The sequence below is a fragment of the Ciona robusta genome, chromosome 6 (assembly GCF_009617815.1).
Source record: "Ciona robusta chromosome 6, ASM961781v2".
NCBI lineage: Eukaryota > Metazoa > Chordata > Ascidiacea > Phlebobranchia > Cionidae > Ciona > Ciona robusta.
Window position 1 is genome coordinate 2,163,508 of NC_143240.1, and position 24,979 is coordinate 2,188,486.

The 24,979-nt window shown below is 27.6% G+C and overlaps 2 protein-coding genes and 1 long non-coding RNA gene across 3 annotated transcripts; 1 reads left to right on the plus strand and 2 right to left on the minus strand.

Moving 5' to 3' along the window:
- Window positions 1-431: 431 nt before the first annotated feature.
- Window positions 432-878, plus strand: LOC149734843 (uncharacterized). Its single transcript, XR_016385168.1, has 2 exons — window positions 432-571; window positions 628-878. It is a non-coding gene; the product is annotated as an uncharacterized LOC149734843 (long non-coding RNA).
- LOC149734844 (uncharacterized) lies at window positions 763-18,686 on the minus strand. The gene is made up of 19 exons (XM_089879709.1): window positions 18,490-18,686; window positions 18,015-18,110; window positions 17,703-17,809; window positions 17,319-17,471; window positions 16,927-17,020; window positions 16,592-16,645; window positions 16,338-16,459; window positions 16,183-16,225; window positions 15,873-15,907; window positions 15,424-15,480; window positions 14,889-15,188; window positions 14,337-14,494; window positions 14,025-14,131; window positions 13,279-13,442; window positions 12,507-12,631; window positions 11,846-11,926; window positions 11,217-11,344; window positions 10,516-10,645; window positions 763-950 (listed from the first exon to the last, which is right to left on the minus strand). Exons 1-18 carry the CDS (start codon window positions 18,603-18,605, stop codon window positions 10,534-10,536), a joined length of 2,052 nt encoding a protein of 683 aa, XP_089735835.1. The 5' UTR covers window positions 18,606-18,686; the 3' UTR covers window positions 763-950; window positions 10,516-10,533.
- Window positions 18,687-19,409: 723 nt separating this feature from the next.
- LOC149734845 (phospholipid scramblase 2-like) lies at window positions 19,410-24,767 on the minus strand. The gene is made up of 8 exons (XM_089879726.1): window positions 24,603-24,767; window positions 23,976-24,295; window positions 23,515-23,557; window positions 23,005-23,101; window positions 22,599-22,722; window positions 21,696-21,857; window positions 21,174-21,332; window positions 19,410-20,042 (listed from the first exon to the last, which is right to left on the minus strand). Exons 1-8 carry the CDS (start codon window positions 24,616-24,618, stop codon window positions 19,980-19,982), a joined length of 984 nt encoding a protein of 327 aa, XP_089735852.1. The 5' UTR covers window positions 24,619-24,767; the 3' UTR covers window positions 19,410-19,979.
- Between the last annotated feature and the right edge of the window lie 212 nt (window positions 24,768-24,979).

Below are 24,979 nucleotides of genomic sequence, written 5' to 3' on the forward strand. Positions count from 1 at the left end.
TAGTGGTTGGTGGTAATTGGTGGTTGGTCGTAATTGGTGGTAATTAATGGTTGGTCGTAATTAGTGGTTGGTGGTAATTAGAGGCTGGTCGTAATTGGTGGTAATTAGTGGTTGGTAGTAATTAGTGGTTGGTGGAAATTAGTGGTTGGTAGTAATTGGTGGTAATTAGTGGTTGGTGGTAATTAGTGGTTGGTGGTAATTAGTGGTTGGTGGTAATTAGTGGTTGGTGGTAATTAGTGGTTGGTGGTATTTAGTGGTTGGTGGTAATTGGTGGTAATTAGTGGTTGGTGGTATTTAGTGGTTGGTGGTAATTGGTGGTAATTAGTGGTTGGTGGTATTTAGTGGTTGGTGATAATTGGTGGTAATTAGTGGTTGGTGGTAATTTGTGGTAATTGGTTGTAATTAGTGGTTGGTGGTAATAAGTTGGTGATATTTTCACTTACAGGTTTTACCATTATATTGTTAAAAGTTTAGTTTTTATTACACAGATTTTGGGTAATGTTAAAAATTGATGTTTATCATAGGATGTTAAATCACAAATTATGTTTTAAATACGATTAATGATAATCAGGTAGGAGAGTAGTGGTTTCGACCCTATTAAAATAGTAATAGCAAAATTTATTTCAGGCATCAATCGTGGTGTAGATTTCTCATCTCAGTTGCATTTCTGCTTCGAACTCCTAGAGAGCATAAGAGCTGATTCTCTTGTAGCAGTGGAAACGGTGGAGCAACTTACTTGATTGGGCACAGACTACAATCTAGTACGATGCTCGCCAGCGAACAGTTGTATTGTATTTGCGAAACACCAATTTTACTATGTGTACACATGCAATTACAAAGTGCTGCATTTTAAAAATGAATAAAAACGAAATGTTTAATTTATTGTCCCATCCAGGATCGTGTTGAATTGTTTCTTTATTCGCAGTGCTGACTTTCACGCTGACTTTCATCTAATATATAAAAAATATTTACTAATAAAATTATAACATTGTACATATATTATGTATATCTTATGGTAAGTAGAAGTAGTTGTATATGCAAAAAACCTACTATATTGGATCATATATATAAAAAAACTTACTATATTAGATCATATATATGTAAAAAACCTACTATATTGGAACAAATATATAAAAAAGCTTACTATATTCGATCATATATATGCAAAAACCTACTATATTAGATCATATATATAAAAAAACTTACTATATTAGATCATATATATGTAAAAAACCTACTATATTGGAACAAATATATAAAAAAGCTTACTATATTCGATCATATATATGCAAAAACCTACTATATTAGATCATATATATGCAAAAAACCTACTTTATTAGAACAAATATATGAAAAAACCTACTATATTAGATGATATATATGCAAAAAATCTACTATATTAGATCATATATATGCAAAAAACCTACTTTATTAGAACAAATATATGAAAAAACCTACTATATTAGATCATATATATGCGAAAAACCTACTTTATTAGAACAAATATATGAAAAAAACCTACTATATTAGATGATATATATGCAAAAAATCTACTATATTGGAACAAATATATAAAAAAAACTTACTATATTAGATCATATATATGCAAAAAACCTACTATATTAGAACAAATATATGAAAAAACCTACTATATTAGATGATATATATGCAAAAAATCTACTATATTAGATGATATATATGCAAAAAAACTACTATATTAGAAAAAATATACAAAAAAACTTACCATATTAGATCATATATATGCGAAAAATCTACTATATTAGATGATATATATGCAAAAAAACTACTATATTAGAAAAAATATACAAAAAAACCTACCATATTAGAACATATATATGCGAAAAATCTACTATATTGGAACAAATATATAAAAAAACTTACTATATTAGATCATATATATGCGAAAAATCTACTATATTAGATCATATATATGCAAAAAAACTACTATATCAGAAAAAAATATACAAAAAAACTTACCATATTAGATCATATATATGCGAAAAATCTACTATATTGGAACAAATATATAAAAAAACTTACTATATTAGATCATATATATGCGAAAAACCTACTATATTGGAACATATATACAAAAAAACTTACTATATTAGATCATACATATGCGAAAAACCTACTATATTAGAACATACATATGCGAAAAATATACTATATTAGATCATATATATGCAAAAAACCTACTATATTAGATGATATATATGCAAAAAATCTACTATATTGGAGCAAATATATAAAAAAAACTTACTATATTAGATCATATATATGCAAAAAAACTACTATATTAGAAAAAATATACAAAAAAACTTACTATATTAGATCATATATATGCGAAAAACCTACTATATTAGAACATACATATGCGAAAAATATACTATATTAGATCATATATATGCAAAAAATCTACTATATTAGATGATATATATGCAAAAAATCTACTATATTGGAACAAATATATAAAAAAAACTTACTATATTAGATCATATATATGCAAAAAATCTACTATATTAGAAAAAATATACAAAAAAGCTTACTATATTAGATCATATATATGCGAAAAACCTACTATATTAGATGATATATATGCAAAAAATCTACTATATTGGAACAAATATATAAAAAAACTTACTATATTAGATCATATATATGCGATAAACCTACTATATTAGATCATATATATGCGAAAATTCGAAAAATCTACTATATTGGAACAAATAAATAAAAAAACTTACTATATTTGATCATATATATGCAAAAAACCTACTATATTAGATCATATATATGCAAAAAACCTACTATATTAGAACAAATATATGCGAAAAATCTACTATATTAGAACAAATATACAAAAAAAATTACTATATTAGATCATATATATGCAAAAAACCTACTATATTAGAACAAATATACAAAAAAACTTACTATATTAGAACAAATATACAAAAAAACCTACTATATTAGATCATATATATGCGAAAAACCTACTATATTAGAACATACATATGCGAAAAATATACTATATTAGATCAAATATATGCGAAAAATCTACTATATTAGATCATATATATGCAAAAAACCTACTATATTAGAACAAATATACAAAAAAACTTACTATATTAGAACAAATATACAAAAAAACTTACTATATTAGATGATATATATGCAAAAAACCTACTATATTAGAACAAATATACAAAAAACCTACTATATTAGAACAAATAAATAAAAAAACTTACTATATTAGATCATATATATGCGAAAAACCTACTATATTGGAACAAATAAATAAAAAATCTACTATATTAGAATAAATATACAAAAAAACGTACTATATTAGATCATATATATGCGAAAAACCTACTATATTAGAACAAATATACAAAAAAACGTACTATATTAGATCATATATATGCGAAAAACCTACTATATTGGAACAAATAAATAAAAAATCTACTATATTAGAATAAATATACAAAAAAACGTACTATATTAGATCATATATATGCGAAAAACCTACTATATTAGAACAAATATACAAAAAAACTTACTATATTAGAACATATATATGCGAAAAATCTACTATATTGGAACAAATATATAAAAAAAACTTACTATATTAGATCATATATATGCGAAAAATCTACTATATTAGATCATATATATGCAAAAAACCTACTATATTAGAACAAATATATGCGAAAAATCTACTATATTAGAACAAATATACAAAAAAAATTACTATATTTGATCATATATATGCGAAAAACCTACCATATTAGATCAAATATATGCGAAAAACCTACTATATTAGATCATATATATGCAAAAAACCTACTATATTAGATCATATATATGCGAAAAATCTACTATATTAGATCATATATATGAAAAAACCTACTATATTAGAACAAATATACAAAAAACCTACTATATTAGAACAAATATACAAAAAAACTTACTATATTAGATCATATATATGCGAAAAATCTACTATATTGGAACAAATATATAAAAAAAACTTACTATATTAGATCATATATATGCGAAAAATCTACTATATTAGATCATATATATGCGAAAAATCTACTATATTAGAACAAATATACAAAAAAACTTACTATATTAGATCATATATATGCGAAAAACCTACTATATTAGATCAAATATATGCGAAAAACCTACTATATTAGATCATATATATGCGAAAAACCTACTATATTAGATCAAATATATGCGAAAAACCTACTATATTAGATCATATATATGCAAAAAACCTACTATATTAGATCATATATATGCGAAAAATCTACTATATTAGATCAAATATATGAAAAAACCTACTATATTAGATCATATATATGCAAAAAACCTACTATATTAGATCATATATATGCAAAAAACCTACTATATTAGATCATATATATGCAAAAAACCTACTATATTAGAACAAATATACAAAAAAACTTACTATATTAGATCATATATATGCAAAAAACCAACTATATTAGAACAAATATACAAAAAACCTACTATATTAGATCAAATATATGCAAAAAACCTACTATATTAGAACAAATAAATAAAAAAACTTACTATATTAGATCATATATATGCAAAAAACCAACTATATTAGAACAAATATACAAAAAACCTACTATATTAGATCATATATATGCGAAAAACCTACTATATTAGAACAAATATACAAAAAAACTTACTATATTAGATCATATATATGCAAAAAACCTACTATATTAGATCATATATATGCAAAAAACCTACTATATTAGAACAAATATACAAAAAAACTTACTATATTAGATCATATATATGCAAAAAACTTACTATATTTGATCATATATATGCAAAAAACCTACTATATTAGAACATATATATGCAAAAAACCTACTATATTAGAACAAATATACAAAAAAACTTACTATATTTGATCATATATATGCAAAAAATCTACTATATTAGAACAAATATACAAAAAAAACTTACTATATTAGATCATATATATGCAAAAAATCTACTATATTAGAACAAATATACAAAAAAACTTACTATATTAGATCATATATATGCAAAAAACCTGCTATATTAGATCATTTATATGCAAAAAACCTACTATATTAGAACATATATATGCGAAAAACCTACTTTATTAGAACAAATATATGAAAAAACTTACTATATTTGATCATATGTATGTGAAAAACCGTCAATATTGGATCATATAAATAAAAAAACTTACTATATTAGATCATATATATGCAAAAAACCTACTATATTAGATCATATATATGCAAAAAACCTACTATATTAGATCATATATATACAAAAAACCTACTATATTAGAACAAATATATAAAAAAAACTTACTATATTTGATCATATATATGCAAAAAACCTACTATATTAGATCATATATATGCAAAAAACCTACTATATAAGAACAAATATACAAAAAAACTTACTATATTAGATCATATATATGCAAAAAACCTACTATATTAGATCATATATATGCAAAAAACCTACTATATTAGAACAAATATATAAAAAAAACCTACTATATTAGATCATATATATGCAAAAAACCTACTATATTAGAACAAATATACAAAAAAAACTTACTATATTTGATCATTTATATGCAAAAAACTTACTATATTAGATCATATATATGCGAAAAACCTACTATATTAGAAAAAATATACAAAAAAGCTTACTATATTAGATCTTATATATGCGAAAAACCTACTATATTAGATCATATATATGCGAAAAACCTACTATTTTACAACAAATATATGAAAAAAACTACTATATTAGAACATATATATGCGAAAAACCTACTTTATTAGAACAAATATATGAAAAAACTTACTATATTTGATCATATGTATGTGAAAAACCCTCTATATTTGATCATATAAATAAAAAAACTTACTATATTAGATCATATATATGCAAAAAACCTACTATATTAGATCATATATATGCGAAAAATGTACTATATTAGAAAAAATATACAAAAAAACCTACTATATTAGATCATATATATGCGAAAAACCTACTATATTAGATCATATATATGCAAAAAACCTACTATATTAGAAAAAATATACAAAAAAAATTACTATATTAGATCATATATATGCGAAAAACCTACTATATTAGAAAAAATATACAAAAAAACTTACTATATTAGATCATATATATGCAAAAATCCTACTATATTAGAAAAAATATACAAAAAAAACTACTATATTAGATCATATATATGCGAAAAACCTACTATATTAGAAAAAATATACAAAAAAGCTTACTATATTAGATCTTATATATGCGAAAAACCTACTATATTAGATCATATATATGCGAAAAACCTACTATATTACAACATATATATGAAAAAACCTACTATATTAGATCATATATATGCGAAAAACCTACTATATTAGAACAAACATATGAAAAAACTTACTATATTAGATCATATATATCCAAAAAACCTACTTTATTAGAAAAAAAATATAAAAAACCTACTATATTAGATCATATATATGCGAAAAACCTACTATATTAGAACATATATATGCGAAAAATCTACTATATTGGAACAAATATATAAAAAAACTTATCATATAAGATCACATATATGCAAAAACCTACTATATTAGATCATATATATGCGAAAAACCTACTATATTAGATCATATATATGCGAAAAATCTACTATATTAGATCATATATACGAAAAAACCTACTATATTAGAACAAATATACAAAAAACCTACTATATTAGAACAAATATACAAAAAAACTTACTATATTAGATCATATATATGCGAAAAATCTACTATATTGGAACAAATATATAAAAAAAACTTACTATATTTGATCATATATATGCGAAAAATCTACTATATTAGATCATATATATGCGAAAAATCTACTATATTAGAACAAATATACAAAAAAACTTACTATATTAGATCATATATATGCGAAAAACCTACTATATTAGATCAAATATATGCGAAAAACCTACTATATTAGATCAAATATATGCGAAAAACCTACTATATTAGATCATATATATGCGAAAAACCTACTATATTAGATCAAATATATGCGAAAAATCTACTATATTAGATCATATATATGCGAAAAATCTACTATATTAGATCATATATATGCAAAAAACCTACTATATTAGAACAAATATATGCGAAAAATCTACTATATTAGAACAATAATACAAAAAAAATTACTATATTAGATCATATATATGCAAAAAACCTACTATATTAGAACAAATATACAAAAAAACTTACTATATTAGAACAAATATACAAAAAAACCTACTATATTAGATCATATATATGCGAAAAACCTACTATATTAGAACAAATATACAAAAAAACCTACTATATTAGATCATATATATGCGAAAAACCTACTATATTAGAAAAAATATACAAAAAAACCTACTATATTAGAACATATATATGCGAAAAACCTACTATATTAGAACAAATATACAAAAAAACTTACTATATTAGATCATATATATGCGAAAAATCTACTATATTAGATCATATATATGCGAAAAACCTACTATATTAGAACAAATATACAAAAAAAATTACTATATTAGATCATATATATGCAAAAAACCTACTATATTAGAACAAATATACAAAAAACCTACTATATTAGAACAAATAAATAAAAAAACTTACTATATTAGATCATATATATGCAAAAAACCTACTACATTAGATCATATATATGCGAAAAACCTACTATATTAGAACAAATATACAAAAAAACTTACTATATTAGATCATATATATGCGAAAAATCTACTATATTAGATCATATATATGCGAAAAACTTACTATATTAGAACAAATATACAAAAAAACCTACTATATTAGATCATATATATGCGAAAAACCTACTATATTAGAACAAATATACAAAAAAACCTACTATATTAGATCATATATATGCGAAAAACCTACTATATTAGAATAAATATACAAAAAAACTTACTATATTAGATCATATATATGCGAAAAACCTACTATATTAGAACAAATATACAAAAAAACTTACTATATTAGATCATATATATGCGAAAAATCTACTATATTGGAACAAATATATAAAAAAAACTTACTATATTAGATCATATATATGCGAAAAATCTACTATATTAGATCATATATATGCAAAAAACCTACTATATTAGAACAAATATATGCGAAAAATCTACTATATTAGAACAAATATACAAAAAAAATCTACTATATTAGATCATATATATGAAAAAACCTACTATATTAGAACAAACATACAAAAAACCTACTATATTAGAACAAATATACAAAAAAACTTACTATATTAGATCATATATATGCGAAAAATCTACTATATTGGAACAAATATATAAAAAAAACTTACTATATTAGATCATATATATGCGAAAAATCTACTATATTAGATCATATATATGCGAAAAATCTACTATATTAGAACAAATATACAAAAAAACTTACTATATTAGATCATATATATGCGAAAAACCTACTATATTAGATCAAATATATTCGAAAAACCTACTATATTAGATCATATATATGCGAAAAACCTACTATATTAGATCATATATATGCAAAAAACCTACTATATTAGAACAAATATACAAAAAAACCTACTATATTAGAACAAATATACAAAAAAACTTACTATATTAGATCATATATATGCAAAAAACCTACTATATTTGATCATATATATGCAAAAAACCTACTATATTAGAACATATATATGCAAAAAACTTACTATATTAGAACAAATATACAAAAAAACTTACTATATTTGATCATATATATGCAAAAAATCTACTATATTAGAACAAATATACAAAAAAACTTACTATATTAGATCATATATATGCAAAAAACCTACTATATTTGATCATATATATGCAAAAAACCTACTATATTAGAACATATATATGCAAAAAACTTACTATATTAGAACAAATATACAAAAAAACTTACTATATTTGATCATATATATGCAAAAAATCTACTATATTAGAACAAATAAATAAAAAAACTTACTATATTTGATCATTTATATGCAAAAAACCTACTATATTAGATCATATATATGCAAAAAACCTACCATATTAGAAAAAATATACAAAAAAACCTACTATATTAGATCATATATATGCGAAAAACCTACTATATTAGATCATATATATGCAAAAAACCTACTATATTAGAAAAAATATACAAAAAAACTTACTATATTAGATCATATATATGCGAAAAACCTACTATATTAGAAAAAATATACAAAAAAACTTACTATATTAGATCATATATATGAAAAAATCCTACTATATTAGAAAAAATATACAAAAAAAACTACTATATTAGATCATATATATGCGAAAAACCTACTATATTAGAACAAATATACAAAAAAACTTACTATATTAGATCATATATATGCAAAAAACCTACTATATTAGAACAAATATACAAAAAACCTACTATATTAGAACAAATATATGCAAAAAACCTACCATATTAGAACATATATATGCGAAAAATCTACTATATTGGAACAAATAAATAAAAAAACTTACTATATTAGATCATATATATGCGAAAAACCTACCATATTAGAACATATATATGCGAAAAATCTACTATATTGGAACAAATATATAAAAAAACTTATCATATAAGATCATATATATGCAAAAACCTACTATATTAGATCATATATATGCAAAAAACCTACTATATTAGAAAAAATATACAAAAAAACTTACTATATTAGATCATATATATGCGAAAAACCTACTATATTAGAAAAAATATACAAAAAAACTTACTATATTAGATCATATATATGAAAAAATCCTACTATATTAGAAAAAATATACAAAAAAAACTACTATATTAGATCATATATATGCGAAAAACCTACTATATTAGAACAAATATACAAAAAAACTTACTATATTAGATCATATATATGCAAAAAACCTACTATATTAGAACAAATATACAAAAAACCTACTATATTAGAACAAATATACAAAAAAAACTACTATATTAGATCATATATATGCGAAAAACCTACTATATTAGATCATATATATGCAAAAAACCTACCATATTAGAACATATATATGCGAAAAATCTACTATATTGGAACAAATAAATAAAAAAACTTACTATATTAGATCATATATATGCGAAAAACCTACCATATTAGAACATATATATGCGAAAAATCTACTATATTGGAACAAATATATAAAAAAACTTATCATATAAGATCATATATATGCAAAAACCTACTATATTAGATCATATATATGCGAAAAACCTTCTATATTACAACAAATATATGAAATACCGAAAATATGGGTACCTTAATATTACTAAAGTTTTAGGAAAATTGTAAAAGTTGGTCCACAGTTGGTCTATGTTTTGGGTTTCTTTTTAAACATTTTTGAACAATTTTTACAAAATTTTCATCTTTAAACGGGGGAAATTCAATTCTGTAAGAATAAAGTGAAAACTTTTTAGAATTCTTTATCCTATTTAACAAATTTTGGTAATTTTGAAACTTTTTTGTTTCTAAACTGTTGTAGCACCCTTGTTGTCGGGGTAATGAACCAATCCAGAGATATGTGATGTCATGCATTAAAAGTGACTAGAAAATCCATGTTGTTTGCACTGTAACTGTATAATTATTGCAAAATATGATTTAAAACAAAATGTAACCTAATTAACGGTCAGGATCTTGTGCTACGAAATATGTAACAGACAAAAATCGAGTCTAACAGATTGTATAATATATATAAAAGATATATATGTATTTCGCCTAAATGGCGCTTTCAGTCTTTTTTTTAAAAAAAGGAATTTATTTTATTAAAAGACTGACGGTGCTATTTAGGCAAAATATATATCTAATATATTATAGAATTGGTTAGACTTGATTTTTGTCTGTTACTATTTTGTAGCACCAGATTCTTACTCCATTTCTTCACACATAAATCGTCCTACTATATAAGCACCAGATCAGGGTCAGATTCACGAAATTAATTAAAGTAACTTAATTATTCTTACCTATGTTGGTCATTGGTTATTGCATTTAATTTTAAAAGTTGATGTTTAATGTGTTGAAACGGCGTGCATCCATACAGCATAGAATATAAGATGCAGCCCAATGACCAAACGTCAGCCATTGGGCTAATCTGAAATCAAATTTAGTAAAAACATGTAAAAAAAAATAAATAAAAACATATATGTATATATAGTAGGGTGGGGAAAGATGGGAAATCTTTAGCATATAATTTGTAAACATGTATTCTGATCGTGTTTTAAACAATTAACAACGGTCTATGGGAGTCGTGAGGATACGGTTTTACAATCCTTTAAATTTTCTTTGTGTGGTACCAAATGGGACAAGAAAATGGAATGAAAAGGTGTCCTATCTTCCCCCACCCTAATCTATATAAAAATTTTAAAAAATAAAGAAAAAAAGGATGAAAATGATTAAAACATAAAGAAAAATTGTTTTAATTTTTTTTTTAGCAATTAATCAACATATAATATACAGGCAGTGGCACAGCTAGAAAAAATAAGGGGGGGGGGGTTATTTAAGAATATTTTTTTAATTGATTTTTTTGGTTTTAAAGGGGGGGGGGCGACACCCTAAACCCCCCATTTAGCTGCGCCACTGTATACAGGTATACCTTAAACTTAGGTGAGTCAGGGTTATATCCGCCAGACATATCCAGTATTGCTTCTGGTGCCATGTAATTTAATGTTCCACACTGTAAAATGAATGAAAGGAACTAATTTATTCTCGCGTGACGGGCAATGATAGTCGTTATAACACGGGTGTTCTGTTTCATACACCTCGTGTCAGCTTACGAGTTACCATGTAATCAACTTTGTAAGGTATTTTTTAGGGAAGTTTAATTTTTTACTGTATGTTAGGCTGACAATTTGGAAAACCCATTGGTGACCAATGTGGTTGGAGCAATGGCCACTAGACATAAAAGGTTTAAAAATAATATAAACATCACTATTTAGTCTCTTTTAAAGGGTCACACTTTCACAAATTAAATAACTGTACAATGTGTGGCATAATAGTTAGGGCCTAAAAAACTGTGACGCATTTAAAAGTTTTTTTTAGCTTTTTAACTGTTAAGGTGGCTGTACACAGTATCCGCATGCGAATTCGCTTGCATAGTCAAATGCAAACCCATTACCGAGTTCCGGATGCGGCAGCAAAATCCGGACAAAACAGACAAAATGGACGAATTCGGAAACTGTGTAGTGTGTACAGCCACCTTTAGTGTTTTTATAGAAAAAAAATATAAAAAAATTAGACATTTTTTTCATACCAACCTGTGTCTCTTTAATCACACTTGTAGCATCAGCATTTATCGCATTTGAAATTCCAAAATCGATAAGTTTTAGATTTCCTTTTACCAATAAAAAGTTGGCTGGCTTTAAATCCCTGTGTATGACTCCTATAGAAAAAAACAAATTTAATTTAAAAAATTAAAATATCACATTTTGTGGTACTATAGGCGTAATATTAAGGGTGCCTGGGGTTAAAAGTTACCCCAACTTTTAAAATATGGGTGATATATAGTTTAGTTTTACACCTAAAAACCGTTGCTTTTGTTAGGTGTATCTACAAACAAGCAGAGCCTAAGTATATTGCATTCGCCACATTAATTGATGAGGTTCCCTATGTTTGAAGACTATGAATGTAACTGTATTTTAACAATGTCACCCCAGATTTTACCCTGCTGTTAGGTGTTTATACAAACAATTTTAACAATGTCACCCCAGATTTTACCCTGCTGTTAGGTGTTTATACAAACAAGCAGAGTCAATATATATTCCATTCACCACATTAATTGATGAGGTTCCCTATGTTTGACAACTATGAGTGTAACTGCATTTTAACAATGTTACCCCAGATTTTGTTTAGGATTAAAAAATTGTGACACCAGTAAAAAGGAAAATATAAAACTTTAATCTATGTTTTAAAAAAATCCCAAATTATTCCCTCAAAATTAAAATCATTACTTTTCGGATTTTAAAATTAAAAAATATGATTAAAAATATGTTTCAGAAAAAAGAACCCCTAAAAAAATATATTTTTTACCATGTTTATGTATAGTTTGTACAGCGAGTAGCATTTTCTTCCAGAAATATATAATTTCGTAAACTTCTAGCCGGCTGTTTTGTGTTTTATGTGAATGCAGTAATTTCGCCAAGTCTGTAGATCCACACTCCATGACTAAGTGAATGAAATCTGGTGTCAGTTCGCTGAAATGAAAAAGAAAATTTTAAAAATTACATGCAAGGGCATGTCCAGGGGGGGTATAGGAGACCGAACCCCCCTTTTTTTAATCTTAATCCAAAAAAATTAGGAAAATTCATTAAGATGTAAAAAGCTATGTTATTACATATAAATATGGTTTATTTAAAAAAATGTAAAAATACATTTATTGGATAAAACACGACAGTTGCAATGACTAGTTCTTTATTTTATGGGAATTTCGTCAATTTTTATTCTCTAAGGTACGTTAAATACACATATGTTATAACTTCAACAGTGAGCATAGGGTGTATAAATACACCATGTGTGTCTGGTGTATAAGAAGACACTTATGTTATATCTCGTCAGTGAGCATGAGGTGTATGAATACACCATGTGTGTTTGGTGTATAGGAAGACACCCTTGTTATAACTTGACAGTGAGCATAAGTTGAATAAATACACCATGTGTGTCTGGTGTATAAGAAGACACTCATGTGACAGTGAAAAAAAAGAAGCACAGTAAAAAAGTAAAAAAATAATAAAAAGGAGTGAAAAATCCACCCATGTTAGTCGCGTAAAATCACTTACAAGTCGTATAAATGAACAATATGGGGATTATTTCTCAACTTGAGAAGAAATTCAATCTCGTTGGTAAACTCATTTTTTGTCGACTCATCGCAATCTTTCAATGAAACCTTGACTCAGCAAAAAAAGAGAAATATATAAATAAATATAGAATATTTGTATATTTTTTTAACGAATATAATTAAAAAGCTAATAATTAAAAATAAAACATTACTAATTTGTTTTTTCAGACTAAACAACTAGAATTTTCTCTTAAAAACACCTTGAATGTTCAAAGTAAAATAAGTCGCCCCAAATTTTTTTGATAAAATTTACCTTTTTAAGTGCAAGTATGGCTTTGGTTTCAGCGCAGAAAACTTGAAGGACTTTACTTGAACCACCTTCCCCTAATTCCCTTATCACCAAATAATGTTTATTGTTGACACAGATAGCACTGTTTGGGTTAAACCATGTATGCAAACCATTATGTGGCTCTGTATGGAAATTTGTATTGAATAAACAAAGAAAAAGTTGCTGTTTTTATAAGGGCGAGGTCTTCAGTGTCACACACCTGAGAGCTTATTGGTCCCAGTGTATTCTATTCTATGAGGGTGAGGTCTTCAGTGAGGCATACCTGAGACCTGGGATGTAGGCTTATTGGTCCCAGTATATTCTATTCTATGAGGTTGAGGTCTCAGTGAAGCACACCTGAGACCTGAGATGTAGGCTTATTGGTCCCAGTCTATTCTTTTCTATAAGGGTGAGGTGTTTGAGGTCTTCAGTGAGGTACACCTGAGACCTGGGATGTAGGCTTGCAATTGTACCATGAGACTGTAATTGTCAAGTTACAAAATACAAATACCGTATCATTAAAAACAGATAAATTACCTGCTGGTTTGGAACACGGTACTCTTTGTGGTGGAAACTTTTTGGGTGGTGGCATACTGTTATGATTCAAATTTGAAGTATCTGTTTTCATGGGTGTAGATTTGGATGGATTTTGTCTGATTTCTGGATTGAGTGTTCCGAGATTTTTTGGGGGGTTAGGGGTTAATTTTGGTTGAGGGGTTTGTTTTGAGGGGTGGGGGAAAATTTCTTTTTTTAGGGGTATAATAGGGGTAGGGGTGTTTATGGGTGATGGGTCAATTATAACTGGGGGTTTGGGGCTGTCCGGGATTTGGGGTTCAACTGAAAAAAATATAAAATTTTAGGTTGCATATTTTTTTGTTTTAAATGAGTTTTAAATAAAAGACTAAAAAAAAATCTAACTAATACTCTAATAAAAACTTCTATAACTTTTTTTTATATATAATTTGTTTTAAATAAAAAATACAAAGAATGAAAAAAATAAAATTATAACATTTACTAGTACTATAGAAACTTTTTCAAAAAGTAAGTAAAATTTTTAACATTATTATTTTACCATTGGAAACCAGTGGATGATGTTTCAGTGAATAAGGTGTTTGTTGTGTTCCAATATCTGTAAAAACAAAATATTAATCAGTTATGCATGTATATGTATGCATATATAAATATGATATCCTATGAAAATAGTCTGGGCACCTACAGTAACAGGCCAGTCTGCAGAGTATTACAGGTGCACATGCGTTTTTAATTACAAACTTTTTTATGTGCGCAATTATTTCTCCTACACACGCTAATTAATTAAACAATGAACCAAATCTATATCAAATTAACCAAATTTTTCTAATGTGGCTTGAAAACGTATATGCTTTACACGCCGATTTTTAATGATAGCATGTGTGTATGTGAAAAATAAGTCTCTTACACACAAGATCCCCTCAGGAATTGCCATATTCAGCAGACTGGTATTACATATAGTAGTTTGAGTAGTAAGACAGAAAAACTCACCATGCTCTTTATCACTATCCGCATTCTCCAGGGAACTGTGAACAAAAAAACACAATAAAATTTTACACAATATTTTGTAGGAATTTCAAAATGAAAAATTTATCCGAGTTTAAATAATGTAACTGTATCACATTTCATCATTTGGTTAAAACGCTCCCGATTGTACATTTTAAATTTTTTTTAAAAATATTTATCAAGTTATATTATAGCCTATACATATAATTATATATATACTTATATATACAAATAATTACTATTTTATATATTTTAGATCAGCATTAGTTAGTTATATTAATTACGTAAGACATACCTCTTTAAAGAGCGTAAAACTCTTTGAGGACCTTTCGTAAGACCTGGAAAACACTGGCTAAATATCCGGTCTATTTTTTTTAAATTGGGATTTAAACTGTCATAGAACATATTCAGTTTATATATTTATTTTCACATCCGTTCAGCGCAACATACCTGTTGTTTTGGTAGCAGAAGCAGGGGTAGGTGTGAAATTAGTTACAGAAGATTTGCTGATAGAAGTTGGCATGTTGAAGGTAAAACGGTTGGGAAAAGTGTTCGTAGGTGACATTTTTAACCTGAAATCAATTTTACACTTTACGATATGCTTAAATGGGTGTTGGGGTAATGGGGCAAATCTGGCCCAAACCCCAGGTCCTTGATAAGGACCTCACCCTCATAGAATAAAAGAAAATATAAACGGAACTCACATTGGTGGAGAAGGTGTCTTTATATCATAATATTTGGTGTCTAAAGCACGAAATCTGAAAAATATGTACATTACCAATAAATTACAATTCAATTCTGTTGGGAAAAAAAGACTGACAATGCCAGTTTGTGCAATATATATATATATCTTTTACTATGCAATTTGTTGAGCTTGATTTTGCTCAGTTATGTTTCCGTTGCACCAGATTTTGACTGTAATTCTTTACACAAGAATTGTTCAACTCTATGAGCACCAGATCAGGGTCATATTGGTGGAATTTATTAGGAGTTACTTTTTTATCACAAATAAGTAAACATACTAAATAGTAGAGATCACCTGTAGGATGGAGGTGTTTTAAGTGCGGTATCAGTATAAGATCGTTTTTGACATTCTGTAACTTTTTCATTGCACTCTGTATTGGTTATGTTTTCTAGAAACATAAATTAAATCGTCACATTTACTGAGGAGGGTGTGGTTTGAACTCAATACCCATAAAAGAGACATGCACAAATTGACAAACTTATATTTTTTAGCATTTTTTGCAGTGCAACTGTAGACATAGAAGTGACGGTCATGCATAACATGTAGATAATTATGTTGATATGTTCTATCTTCTATTCTATGTAGTGAAGTCTTTAAAACATGCTATGGATAAAAAGTGGGCGAAAGAGTGTCGGTTTAAAAGCGTGGCTGTTGTACCAAATACAGTAATAATACAAACTACTCACTTAAAGGTGTAGCTTGATTTAAATCCATAGATAAAGTTGAATTAAACTTGACATATCCACTTTCCAGCTTAGAAATCGCTTGTTCGAATAATAATTTACATCCAGTGACCATTTTTCCGAACTCAAGAATATGAAGTGCTTTGTCAAAGTGACCTGTTCAAAAACAACGGAATGTAAACAACTAGAAAAACTTCATATTTATACTTAAGATGTCTATATAGAAAATAACTAGATTGTGCCATTAAAAATAATCCACTTAAATTTACTTGATTTTGGAAACTGACAACATAACTTATCACGAAACATAACTTATAAATAATATAAACAAATATATATATCTTCTTATTTAAGCCATTTTTTAAGGAATTTTATAATTTGACTTACCATTTCGCACTTCAAACTGAGCGTACGTAAGGTGTATGATTGGAATCGTACGACAGACATATACAGCATGTTTAAACATGTTTCTTCCTTTATTTACATTTGTTGAACTGAAATGAGATAAATAACATAATATAACACAAAGAGATCCGTTTATTTCCTGTCCCATTTGGTTGTAAATAAAAAAAAGTTTTTTTACTAGGACATGCCACGGTTTTACTAGGACATGCCACGGTGCAAACATAGCCATCGCCTACTGTACGTTTAAATATACACACGTTAAAAGACACCGTTTTACGTGAAACATAATCTTACCCAACAAAAGCTGCTTCTTCTGCTAATATTTTAGCATAAATTTCAGATGTTTTATGTTTTTCTGCAGTAAGAGAACGATTTGCTGTCACAAAGATCCTAAAAAAAGTTCAAACATAAGAACATTTAAAAGTGTTAAGTGTCAGCATATTACTACAACTGCAAAGCCTATATAAGTTATTGCATGACTTCATTCAAATTCATGTTTATAAACTAAACTAATAAAACTTTGTAATTTTTCGTTGCAGTTAAACAGTACATGTAAACGTAAATAATTATTTTCCTGTTTATTGCACATACATGGAAATGTAAACTTAGTTTTTCGAGGGAAAGATTTTTTAACATTTCTTTGGAAAAGTTTTGCGAAAAAAACGCAAAACTTTGGCCATTTCTTTTAATCTGTTACAAGTATACAGGTATTAAACCTGAATTTAAATTCCACCATTTTTATTTTTTAACTATATAGACCTATACTTACTGCTTTAACAAGTTGTTTTTCTCTTCTCCGTTCTGTAGGTTTAAGCAACTTTGAAGCATACCGAACCATTTGTCCGGGTTATCTCCAAGACCTTCTGTAGTAAACTGGCTTGCCATTATAAAACAACACGTATACGACTTACCTATATTCTAATACTGTATATATATTTACTTTCGCTGCATAAAAAAAAACACTGTAAATCCTGGTTTACAATAAAATCTGTGTGATTTTATTACATATTTAGTTAACATTGTCTGATAAATGCTATAGTGCGCATAGAACACAAAACACAACAAAGTTTCGGCAATAACCCATTCTATACTATACTCTTATTCAGTAAAAAAACAGCTGTAGTAAAAAAAATTAAAAGTCCCGCTATTTTTCAGTGTTTTCGGCCACTAGCTACATTCCGGTCGTTTCGCCACGCCGAACAGCTGAAATATTTTTACATTTCATGACTTAATAGTCAAAGACACGATAGTTCTATATTGTATACATGCAATTTTGCCCTGCAGCTAAAAATATACAATCACCATAAACGTAATACACACAAAACATTATACCTTGACAATTAGCAAACCAAAGAGATTGATGTTAATCTATTTGAGCAAACTATTCTATTAAGAAAAGTGCTTTTCCGACATCATTGACCACCATACAAATAATCAGTCATGTAAAATAGGATCCAATGCCCTACAAATGCTCTGAAACCAATTTTGAGAAAGGAATCCCTGAACAGTACCCGATGTACTGGAGCTATAAATAAACCTTTTGAGTTTTTTTAAAAAAACTAGTTCTATTCTTTGATTAAAAACCCTTTTTTTAAACTAGTTCTATTCTTTGATTACAACAATTCTATTCTTTGGTTTCTTACTATTGTCCTGCATGCCTTTCAAATTGTACAGTTTCCACAATTCATGTTTCTTAATACTCAGGTTTTATTACACATTGTTACAATAACAAAGTAATCTACATTTAGAGGTACATAAAAATGAAATAATAATTGTGTCTATTTTTATACAAGCGTTAGCACAATTTTATATTTAGAACTCACATTTATAAGCTGTGAAATATTGGGTATTTGCAATGTACATTCTTTGTATGGAAATAATTTTTGCAATAGGCACGAACGATTTAAATTCAACTGCAACAAAACTATACTTTAGTACGGACTGTGTAGTTAATTGGGGTATAATGGTTTTGGGTAAAATATAGAGGTGTTATGTTATATTAGTGAACAATAAAATCTCAGTAAACTAATTATAAGCAAAAGTAACTAAAATTTCATTATATTTAACAAGTTGGAAAATATTGCCTGTTAGTGTTAATGCACCAAATCCTACAACAAAACAACAAAAATATTGCTTGAATGACAGAAGTTTTTATAACAAGTTCGGTATGATTAAAATAGGTTATAAAAATATTAACATGCTAACAATTAAGTAAATGAAAACATATATTTTATGAGAAGGTGCGAGTAATGCATTGAGTTACTGCCAGACTCCAACTCTTTGGTTGTCTTGGTTACCAGTCTCTTCAAAAAACATGAAATCCTGAAAAATAAAACATTTAATTTTTTACAAAGCAGGGCTTTCCAAACGTAACAAACTTTAGAAGTTTTTGAGAGTATACTAATTTAACACAAAGTACTGCATATATTAGACTATTAACTGTGAAGGGTTGCGAGCAAAAAGGTTTGGAAAGCTCTGTACTGTTGCACAGTATGCTATATATAAACAGTTTTGTCAAAAGTAAGTTTTAATATATAAGCTTAGATACAGAATTTGTAGAATTTGCCAATTTCAAATGTAGAGCAATTATATATAATTAATTATATGTATGGTAAAATGTATAGGATTACCTATTTGAGCAACATTTCATTTAAAACCCGAAGCCACATAAAGCTACATTTAAAAAACGAAAAATACTATTAGCTTTTAAGCCAAAAAACTGCAATCAAGTTAAAAATGGTATGAGGACTAAAGCATGATTATTTAACTGCACTTAGTCTTTATAAAACTGGGAACTTAGAAGCCTATGATATGACAATGCCACCACATAGACATATGCCACTGGAAAAATCTTTAATGTATTTAACAACCACAAATATTGATTTACTTTCCACAAATGGGCATTACAGCAAATGAATAGGAATAAGTGGACTAATACAAAAAGAGCATATACATGTATTATGTTCTGTATATATTAATACAGTGGTAATATGAACACATGAGTCATTTGTGTATTCAAATAGAAGTGGGAACAGTATATTGGATTACTAACGGTGTATTTGCATTGGGCTATTTCTACCTTGCTTAAAGTACTGTTAAATTATACATAGGCTTGGTTTTGTTAAATCAACATGGAATAATGAATGGTAGTGTTTCTGGCATGTTTTTAAAAGGGAATTCAGAACTCATATAGACTTTGATCGAAACAGTTATACATATTTTAACAATATAATAAGTCATAGGATATAATAAAACATATGGGATAATGAGCCAATCTTGGCCTAAACCTTAAGACCTATGGTGTACCACACTGCGGGCCCTCACCCACATAGAATAGAATAACATAAAATATGAGACACCTTTAGCACATCATAAATGGAATAAAAGGATGTTTCATTCTTCATACTTTACTATATATACTAAGCTTAGCAAAAAAACTAAACTGAAACTTACAATTAAAAAGACAGCTCCAAGCAGAGTAGCTTTTGCTTTTACATCCAAATCCATTGGAAATTGGACACCAAAGTTATCGGCATCAGTAAATGCTTCTTTGATCAACCCAGTCCATTGCTTTGATATTTTACCAACAGATACGTCATCCTTTGTCATAACCTGAATGGGAAATTGTTTTTTAAGATGTGTCAATTTTTTACTTTTTTTTGTCGAAATTTTAACGTTTAAAAAAAGTTGGGTTCTATTCTACTTGGAAATTGCTTTTATTCTATTGCAAAATTGGTTATAATAAAAAACAACTTCACTTTTTTTCGGTAGCGAATTTTTTTTCTGTTCAATTTCGGTAGCATAGATTGAAAAATGTTATAACCAAAAGACATATATAGTGACAAAAGAACCGTTGTTAAAACCGCTTACAGTTAAAAACATATTAACATTGAACCCATAACCTCTACGTAAAGGCAGACAAGGTAATAACTATAAAAAAAAAAATAAAATAAGTAATAAAGAGCATAAAAATACCTTGAATTCTACATCTCCACAACCATTACATGTAAAACACGGGCCTTCTATTTTTAATACCACTTCATGATTTTCATTAAGAATGTTAAACTTTGGTAAAAATAAATCCCAAGTTTGCTCCACGTGCCCAATAACTGTTCCAGGTGGTGAAGAGACTGTCATCTGTAAAGAGATGATTTTAGCTATTAATATATAGTAGGGTGCAGGAAGGACACATTTTAATTCTATTTTTTCTCGTCCCATTTGGTAGTAAACAGAGAACATTCAAGGAATTATTAAACCGTTTTCTCACGAAGTGACTACTTTCATAGACTGAAACCTTTTTAGGAAATAAAAATTTAACAAAACAAAATTTCAATATTTTAAATAAAATTAGCTAACAAAAAATCATTGTTGTAAAATGAGAAATAATTAGAACTTCCGCTGACTGTTCCAATGCAAGGACTAATGTAACATGATGCATAAACAGGAAATAACGCTCTCTGTTGTATTACACAGATGCCGCCTAATTAGTTGGTGCATGTAATATGCCCATGCAAAACTAAGCTGTATTCTCCTATGTATTCTACATAAAATTTATTCTTACAAAAATTAAGTAGAAATTTCCATGCTTACTGAAAAATTTTTATTCAAATACCACTAAAAGTAATTAAATGAATGTAACTTGCTTTATCCTTGTGTGGTGGGAAAGGACAGTCATTATAACACAAGTTCTGTTTTACACACCTTATGCCAGCTTAAGCATTAGCAAGTTACATACACCCAAAAAGTTACATACGCTAACTTATAAACTAGGTGTATGAAAAAGTGTATGAAACAGAACACCTGTGTTGTAACGAATTTCGTTTTTCAGCTCTGCTAGGATAAATTAAGATACATTTATCGATTCATTTAGTTCCTTACCTGTTGCTGGCAACATGGGGTCCAGCAAGAAGCACATCTAAGTGGGCGTTCCAAATGGACAATTTCCCTCTGTGAGTTATCCATTATTTTCATATCAAAACTTCTGCATGGACCACAGCATTGTCTATAAAAGAAACATGTTTACAGTTACATGAATGTAATTACTTTATGTTCATGTGGTTGGAAAATGACAGTAGTTACAAAACAGGTTTTCTGTTTCATAAAAAGCACTTACAAAGTTACCTACGTAGCAACGTAAGTGGGCAAAAGGCGTATAAAACACAACAGCCACTGTTGACCGCCATATGAGGATAAAGCAAGTTACATTTAATATGACATTGACAAAACAGAGTGTTCGTCATAAAGTAATAAAATAAACTAATAAATGAATTAATAAACCAGTTACCTTGTACAGCAATCATTATCTTCAACAGCAAAATAAACTTTTTGTCCAAGAGTGTTTTTCACCTCGTACTTGTTGTTTGTCTCAAAACCAGTAAAAGCTGAGAATTTGTAAAATTAAAACTGATTATTGGACACTTGTATAAGGTTAGCTTTCAGGAGTCGTGTTCTGACACCGCATTTTAAAAAAAAATATTAAAAAAATAAAAATCCCTTTTTTTCCAATATAATGTAACTATGTTTAAACCATTAACATGTTTTAAAAACTTCTTTTTATCACAATATATCCTATTTTTTCGTTTTTAACTTTTTTTAATCTTTGTTACCATGATTGCAGAGACAAATAAAAGTTATTATTATTATAGAAAAAGCTTAGTGACTTTGTTGACCTCAAAAAAACACTACTAAGCACTTATGAAGTGGTATAAGTGCCCGAAGCACTATTGTAGTGTTGTCAGTACCTCATTTGAAAAAGCTAATTAAATTTGTTCATCTGATATAAGACATTTCTTACCTTCGAGGAGTTCTACTTTTTGGTGAACTAAAAGCTGGTCAACCTATAAAGTTAAGTTAATATTTAAATGATAAACATAATTTCCTATACTGCTATAATAAAAAGGTGCAAAAGTATATTTTATTTATTTTTGTCATGACTTTTTGGGGCCACAAGCTAGTCTTATACACACTCAAAATTTGCTGAATATGTTACAAATAAATTTGGATAGCTTCTTAAATAACATTTAAAAGTGTATAAATATATATATATATTCCATACCCGACAGTTTTATTAGAGACAGACAGTAAACAATTTAAGCATTTTTTGATGTTGATGGTAAAAATTGGTATTCAAATGTGTTTTTATAAAAATCTAAAAATGTGCAGGATATTTTAGAATAACCCAAAAGAATTGCATTATCGATTCGCAATTTTTCATTTGTGACCTGGTAATTTAAAACTTAATACAGGGTTATTTACCTGGGTAAGATACTCAAGCCCCGGGGGGCATCCCGCCGCAGCTTGGGGTGCAGCCATCCACTGTTGGGGTGGGGGTCCTCCAGGTGGGGCTCCATAACCCCCTTGTTGGGGGGGTGGGTAACCCCCTTGTTGGGGCGGGGGGTAGCCTCCTTGAGGTGGAGGGTAACCCCCTTGCTGAGGTGGTGGGTAACCCCCTTGTGGAGGCGGGTAACCCCCTTGTGGAGGCGGGTAACCCCCTTGTTGTGGGGGTGGGTAACCCCCTTGTGGGGGCGGGTACCCCTGTTGGCCAGGGGGGTAAGGTTGGGGTGGACCTCCATATGCTGTGAACAAAATTGGTTATTTAAATAAAATTAAAAATCATAATGAATGAATGTAACTTTTTTATGGTTATTTAATATATGCGAGGATACATTCATAATTTCCCAATTGGCCATTAAGAAACTAATAAACTTCGTTAAATGAATTATACTTTGCATGTTACAATACAGCATACAATTTAACCAAGCAAATATACCACACAGCCCATCGTATAGGTAAATAGGTAATACCGCGCTTTGACCATTTATTCTGTCTTCTAATACTATATATTGCACAATTTAAAAATTAACTCATTCAGTTCATACTTACATGGATTCTCCGCCATCTTCTTTCTAAAGTTTTCTAAAACAAAGCCAGTAAACGTAACTTACACGGCTACGTTCTAATTTACTATCATGTGATTTTACAGGGAAACTCCTTTACGTCATAATACTACAGACAATACCGGTTGTTTGCGTAATATTCAGCAGTGCTGCCGGGTATATTTCGGAATTTATGATTTTGTGATAATAATTTTGGAGTATAAAACGCCAAAGTTAAAATATATGAATTACTTTTAAATTTAACTGTTAAAATAACGCCACACAAGTTTTAAATTAAATATGCACCTAAACCTCAAACAAATTAAATTTGCATAAATATGGAGATTTCTTAAAACAAAAGATTGCATATTTGATGTATTGCAA

Coding starts and splice junctions, on each gene's coding strand:
- LOC149734844 (XM_089879709.1), bottom strand. CDS start 18,605: ATGGCAAGCCAGTTTACTACAGAAGGTCTTGGAGATAACCCGGACAAA. Junction 16,460..16,591: donor AAGACACCTTCTCCACCAAT/GTGAGTTCCGTT, acceptor AATTGATTTCAG/GTTAAAAATGTCACCTACGA. Junction 14,132..14,336: donor CCATACTTGCACTTAAAAAG/GTAAATTTTATC, acceptor TGCTGAGTCAAG/GTTTCATTGAAAGATTGCGA.
- LOC149734845 (XM_089879726.1), bottom strand. Junction 21,333..21,695: donor GTGGAGATGTAGAATTCAAG/GTATTTTTATGC, acceptor TTTCCCATTCAG/GTTATGACAAAGGATGACGT. Junction 20,043..21,173: donor TTGGAGCTGTCTTTTTAATT/GTAAGTTTCAGT, acceptor TTTATTTTTCAG/GATTTCATGTTTTTTGAAGA.